The sequence below is a fragment of the Microtus ochrogaster genome, chromosome 16, assembly GCF_000317375.1.
Source record: "Microtus ochrogaster isolate Prairie Vole_2 chromosome 16, MicOch1.0, whole genome shotgun sequence".
NCBI lineage: Eukaryota > Metazoa > Chordata > Mammalia > Rodentia > Cricetidae > Microtus > Microtus ochrogaster.
The window spans coordinates 17,247,847-17,254,815 of NC_022018.1; the positions used below are offsets into that span (position 1 = coordinate 17,247,847).

At 42.0% G+C, this 6,969-nt stretch overlaps 1 protein-coding gene across 3 annotated transcripts in view; it reads left to right on the forward strand.

The window, feature by feature from the left end:
• Positions 1 to 5,974, forward strand: part of Mtpap (mitochondrial poly(A) polymerase) — a 22,523-nt gene extending 16,549 nt beyond the window's left edge. For all 3 annotated transcript variants that reach the window (XM_005354800.3, XM_005354801.3, XM_026783062.1), the window contains 3 exons: positions 2,642 to 2,734; positions 2,817 to 2,890; positions 3,650 to 5,974. In XM_005354800.3, the coding sequence (XP_005354857.1) occupies positions 2,642 to 2,734; positions 2,817 to 2,890; positions 3,650 to 4,009 (527 nt within the window). In that variant the 3' untranslated portion in view covers positions 4,010 to 5,974. The remainder of the gene's footprint in view (positions 1 to 2,641; positions 2,735 to 2,816; positions 2,891 to 3,649) is intronic.
• The last annotated feature ends 995 nt before the right edge of the window (positions 5,975 to 6,969 follow it).

The window sequence follows — 6,969 nt, forward strand, 5'->3', positions numbered from 1 at the left end:
CACACACGGAAACCATGGAAACAAAACCGGAATCTGTACTGTGTAAGCAAAGTGTCTGTACACACACGGAAACCATGGAAACAAAACCGGAATCTGTACTGTGTAAGCAAAGTGTCTGTAAGGGAAAAGATGCTCAGAGAGAGCATCGCGAGGCAGCAGCCCTCCAAAGACAGCTTTGCATTTGCTTTGTGTTGGCCATCTTCTGGTTGTGATCTGTGTACCCAGAGAAACCCCACGGGGTTATCAATTAGAGATAGCTTCTGGTGGGTCAGGGATGGAGGCTTGTGTCTACTTCCTCTCTCAGCACTGGGACCCTATCTAATTTAGATCTGTAAGCCCCATGCCTGCACTGCAGTCTCTCTGAATACCTTTTATGTGACTCAGTCCTGTTGTGTCTAGCAGCCTTGTTTCTTTGCTGTCTCATCCCATTTGCCTCTTACAGTCTTTTTGCCCTTTCTTTGCAGTTCTCTGAATTTGATGAAAACGTCCTGAGTGTTCGTGCTCTCTGCACATTGTTCAGTTATGGGTCTCTGTTTGTTCCCATCTCTGATGATGGCTGAGCGAGATACTCATCTATGAGTATAGCAGAATGTTGTAGAAGGAGCTGCGGGCAGTCCTGCTTTTCTTCCCGCCCAGCTCCCGCACGGCTAGCTTTGCCCCGGAAATATCAACACACAAATTGTATTCTTTTAAACACTGCTTGGCCCATTAGCTCTAGCCTCTTACTGGCTAATTCTCACATCTTGATTAACCCATTTCTAATAAAGTGTGTAGCACCACGAAGTGTTGGCTTACCGGGAAAGATTCAGCATGTCTGACCTGGCGGCTGGCTCCATCGCATCTGACCAGAGAGGAGAGGCATGGCGATTGCCTCACTTCCTCCCAGCATTCTGTTCTGTCTATTCCGCCTACCTAATTTTCTGTCCTATCAAAGAACAAAGCAAGTTCCTTAATAAACAAAGAAAAATAACAATAGACAGATGGCCCTCCCACATCAGAATGTCATTAGCAGTCATTTAATTGCTATGTTCTTTTAGCAGAACAGTTGTGTTTGGTTTTCCCCTTGGGTCCAGGACCTATGCAAGACTTAGGTTCTTGTCGGGAATGGGTTCAATCTCATGGAGTGGGCCTTAGTTCCAGTGTGGCTGCGTGTTTTCATGGCTTTTGTACCACTATTGCACCAGAGTATCATGCAGGCAGGTTACCATCACCAGAGTTTGTAGCTAGGCTTGTCTTCCCTTTCTCCTCAGATAGTGTACAGAGCACTTCTAGTACTGTGAACACTGGTCAGGAGGGGTGAAGGTTCTAGGTAGACACCAAATTGGCTTCTCTGTCATCAGTGAGCTATGCAGGTGTTGTCTTCAGCAGGAAGTCCTTACTATCAGGCTGTGGAGAGCAACCAATATCCTGGTTGTTTAGGGGCTTCCATGGGACTCCTTTATTAGTAATATTTTAAGTCAGAGACATTCCTGGGGAAAAAAGGCATAACAGTTAAATGATGGTGAATATATTTGACTTATGCTGTCACAAAATGTTTACTCTGTTAGTCTCTTGGCATATTAAAAACATGTATATAGATTTCATAGGAGTAGAGGTGTTGATATAGCTGTGTGGTGGATGTAAGGCTGCACACTGTAGTGGAGGATGCACGCTTGCTCTGAGGGTGTGGAACATGAGCAAAAGAGGAAGAGATAAGTCTCCATGTTTCCTTCAAAGACGTGCATGTCCTCAGTATGTTTCTGCCACCTCCCAGGAGCACCAAAGTGATAGTAAATCTCCAACAAGTGGGACTTTGGCAGATATTCCAGATGCAAACTAGCAGGAGAACGCATAGCATTGGGGGATAGGAAATATGTCAATAATTTATTTGCTTTTTTTTTTTTTAATGTAAGAACCAGTAAAAAGGAGACAGGCTTGAAGGAACCTTATTTATTATCTCTTTCTAGTTTTTCCCTGGGGAATGTAGGCCCCACAGTCATTCAGATTATTAAGTTTCTGCTATAGAATGGATATGGCTATGGGTCAAACTGGGCAGTCTGGTGAGTTCAATAGGTGGCTTGAATTCAGAAGCATTCAGACAGGAGGTGCTGCAGGCTAGATCTGTGAGACTCCAGTTTGCTTTGGAGAATCATCCTGTACGTTGTGTATTGGGGTAGGGATGAGAGTAGCTGAGCAGTTCCATGGTGCCTGTTGACTTAACAAAGTAAAGACAGTGACTATGTCTCACGATACAATGCCAGTAGGAAAGTGAAAGGGTGGTCTAATTTAGCCCTCTTAGAACAACTAGTTTGTGCCATTGGGTCAAAGCAGAAACAGTGTTAAGGATGGAAAAGAAAATCAATTGCTAATTAAAGACATCCCGAAGTTTGTTTATTGGAAAGTAGAAACTGCATGTTTTCATTTTTAACTAGAAAACTGATTAGTTCGGAGATAGATTAAAAGCTTTGAGTTGCTAGAAGTTAATTTTAGTACAATGAGGGACATGTAGCATTAGTTTCTCTGTTTTCTGACCATCTCAAATTCTTTTTAAGTGGAGTTTTAAAATCTGTGAACATGACTAATAGTAGGACATCAGTATTTAACTCCTGTTCTGAGGTAGGAAATACGTTACACTGTGAAACTCTGCTTCTGTGTGTTTAAGATGCTGAAGATAGATGTATCCTAGACGGGAATAATTGTACATTTATCCGGGACTTGTGTAAAATTAAACCTTCAGGAAACACAGAAACATTAGGTAAGTCTTTTTTTTCCTTTCTTGTTCTTTTTCAGATTCACACAGATTTTCCTCTTACTTTCTTTATCTTGTTTTCTTGCAGAATTACTACTGAAGGAATTTTTTGAGTATTTTGGCAATTTCGCTTTCAATAAAAATTCCATAAATATTCGACAGGTAAAGAATGTGTCAGCATTTGTTACAAACTAACTCTGCTCCACCAAAGTTTTAATTGAATTTTTCCTAAAGCACTCTAAATGCTCAGGTCTGAGTAAGGGTCATGAGATGGAACTGAGATGGGCTATGGCGCTTGACTGAGCTCTGTCATCTGCTGTTGTTCTTGATGCTGAGACTGTATCCTTCCAGATGTGATAGCGTCCCCAGAGTTCACATAGAGTTGGTTAATAAAGATGTGCTCAGTGGAAGAATTTATCTTATTTTATTTCTGAGACAAATTTTGCTAAGTGCATCCTGTTGGCCTTGGGCTTGTTTGTTTACAGGTGTGTGCTGACTCTGGACATCCTAAGGATGGATAGATTTTACTACTTCCCTCACTTTCAGCTGTTGGGGCCTAATTTAGCACATGCCACTTTATAAAGATTGACTTTATTTATATTCTCTCTCTTCTTTTTTCCTTTCTCTCTCCAAGCCCTTCTCTTTTTAAGTAGTTGTAATATGTAAAGAGGATTTTTTTGTTGACCTAGTCCAGATACCTATCACCTGAGCATTGACATCATCATTCATAGATCATAAACCTAAGTAATTTTCTTCACGGCACACCACAAACTACGTGGGAAAAAGAAAAAGCCGGTTATATACTCACTTGTATAAATGCGTACGTAGCCGGGACCCTGGGAAAGCAGTTCTCTGCTGTCTGACTTCCGCTGGCCTTGTGAGCCCCTTCTTACATATGTGTTTCTTCTCTGTCATCTGTAGGGAAGGGAGCAGAACAAGCCTGACTCCTCTCCTCTGCACATCCAGAACCCTTTTGAGACATCTCTCAACATAAGCAAGAATGTGAGTCAGAGCCAGCTGCAGAAATTTGTGGATTTGGCCAGAGACAGTGCCTGGATCTTAGAACAGGAAGATAAGGGTCAGCCTTCCCCTTCAAGTAAGCAGCCCTGGGGGCTGGCCGCCCTCCTGCTGCCTCCTGGGGCAGCCTACCCATCTCTCTCCAAGAAGAAGAAAAAGCTAATGAGTGAAAAAGTCAAAGGCTTGTTAGCATCCATAAAAAGTAGCAGTACGGACATTTCCAAAGACACCTATGGAAAGAGAGCAATCAGTACACAGGCATGATGGCAACTGCTTTGGATCCTGGGAAGAACTGCCATGGAACTTTGACAGGCCTTAACTTTTATCTGATGCCATTTGTCACTATCTCATTACGCTTTTACTTGACCTGAAGTTCTGAATATTTCTTTCCAATCAGGTGAAATTTTATTAAAATATCAGTGGCAAAGAATACGTAAGAGACATATTTGAACTCTGCAAAGTATATGGTAAAATCAGTTTTATCAGCAAATTAGTTGATATTTCTGTCAGTTTTTAGATGGAAATAATTTCAAAACATTTCTAACTATCCTTATGTACAGGTGATGAATGCAATAAAATTCCAATATTTGGTAATACTCTTTAATATCTATATTGTGTTTTCAGCCAGAGTTCTCTTATTAGGTGTTTTCTTTTTTTGATTGCTATACAAAATAGTGGGTTTCACAATGGGCTCCTGTGTAGACTCTCTTTGTGAGCCTTCCCCACCCTCCCAGCACCCTCTCTGGTTTCCATCTCCTACCAGCCCTCCCCTCCCCGTACGGCCTAACCCCCAAAGGTCCCTCCATGCTGTGTACATACATCCAGAGAGAGATAAAGTGCAGCTGCGACTTTCCGGGTCATTGACAGCTTAGCAGCTCCCGACACAGTCACGACATCCTCACGACATCTGTGTTCTAAGTCAGATATGTAAATTATGGATAAATTGTGCTTTAAACTATATTTTATTTAGAAATCTAATTTTATTTTTGTTTTCAAAAATAAAACCGTTTCTACTGAAATGTGAATAGTATTTCTAATATTTCTTCACTTCTCTTTTTGAGATCTCTCTGTAAGAAATAAATACATTTACAGAGACATATTTTATATTGTATTCTGTGTAGTAGCTTTCCTAGAGATATCAATGGTCCAGAGTTAAAACTTGGTTTCGTGGCAGGTCGCTGTCCTTGGCCTCAGAATGGGAGTAGTAATAGTGACCACTGCTCTAGGATGTGTGGCTGAGGTACAGTCAGTGCTACAGGCTGAACCGCCAGCATCCCAAACGCAGCAGACACAGTTAACCTCTACGTGTGTGCCTAATGACGAACCTTGGGCAGGACCAGGTCCACACACTGCATTCACTTCTCCATGCCCTGTGGACGTGTAGCCCTGCTGTTATTTGTTATCTGTGAAAGTGGCTCACGATTTTCCACCCTGGAGTTTTAGCACTTCAGGGACTTTCTGGTTGTTTGAGATGAGGGATGCTCACCCTGTACTTACTGATGCTGCTGCTGCTGCTTTCTTGACTTTGGGGACATTGTCCTAGGCAAACACTCCACCTCAATGTAAGTCCTAGCCCCTAGCTGCTACTCTTCAGAGTTTATAGTCTACAATTATTCTTCCTGTTACTCAAAATTCAAACTTGGAGCTTTTAGTGGTTTTAAAGTTTTAGAACAGAATTCTAATGAACTTGGGATATTTGAGGAAATTGGCAACTGTGGATTTCTGAAGCGAATCTGCTCACGGGTGTGCTTCGCCACTCAGAGCCGATGCCAAGCAAGCAGCAGCTTCCTTCTACCGGCGGTACCCAGCAAAGGCTGCTTTCCTTTGTCCTTGGAGCTCCTTGTGTAAGGTAGAGCTTGAACGTTTTCGGCTGCAGTGACTTTCTTTCTCCAGCCGCACATTTTCTTTTGTGTAGATTTTATTTTATGTTATTTAAGCACATAAAGTGTTTGTATGTCAGTATTCTTTTTTAAAATTTTTAACCTCTTTTACCTTGATACTGATAGTCTGTCTTTTCACATCAAGATGTAATTATGTGATGAATTTTCATGTACAAATTCTGTTTTGAGACAGGGTTCATGTAGCTCTGACTGACTGAGCTCACTTTGTAGCAGAAAATGACTTTGAACTCGAGCCTCTGCCTCCCAAGTGCTAGAATTACAGGTGTGAGTCCTTCACCTGGCTAAAACTTTCAGTATACAATTTTAAAATAAAGGTTTTATAAACATTCCTGTCCTGTTACAGCAAAGTAGGTGTTTTGTGTGTGTGTCTGTAGTGGGGCTGTATGTGGTGGTGGTGGTGGTGGTGGTGGTGGTGGTGGTGGTGGTGGTGGTGGTGGTGGGTGTTATTACTGGGATTACTTTATGCCTAGATCCATGTACATTCCATTTAGGCTGACACTCTACCACTGAGCTATATCTGAGCCCCATAATCAATAGTTTTAAGCTGTATTTAACTGAATATAGGCTACACATAATGTATTTTCTCATATCTTTAGTATATCACAGCTCCATTGTGTGTGTGTCTGTGCATGTGCGGTCGTGCTGGGTTGATGTGCTAACCTGGGCCAGCAAAGCCCAGGGATCCTGTGGGTCTCTAGCACTGGGGCTGCAGATGCACATTGCCTACCAGCTTTTGTGTGAGCACTGGGGACCAGCTCAGGTCTTTATGTCTCCTCTGCTGACTGAGCCATCTCCCCAGCCCACTGCTGGGTTTTACTAATTTTATTTCATTATAATAATATATCAGTGATTTGACATTGGTCTTACTGAATTGAAACTAATTACAAGGATAAGGAAAAGTTCAGCTTTTCCCTAGGGGTGACTAGGCTTTCATGTGTAGTTTTCGCCTACATTGGTTTTATTGAGTACATGAAAAGAATTTCGATGAATTACCTAGATCAAATTGATTTGAGCTCTGCATTATTCAAAGTTCTGTTACCCAGCAGAATAGTCTTGAGGTTGTTGCCTATCTTTAGCAAATTTGATTAATCAGCCAGAATTGGTCTGTGAAATGAGAAGTGACCCAAGGCAGTCTGGGAAAGCAATGTATCTGCCATTCACAGTCAGTGGTCATGTGTGGGAGAGAGGGGGGTAAGGACAATTGGAAAAAATGGCCTTCCTGTTGTCATTTCTGTTTGCCTGTCTTCACTGTACACTGTTGGCAGGGAGAGGGCAGGATTAGATTCTTCTAGTTACCCTATGTTCCTAGGATTTCAGCCTTAG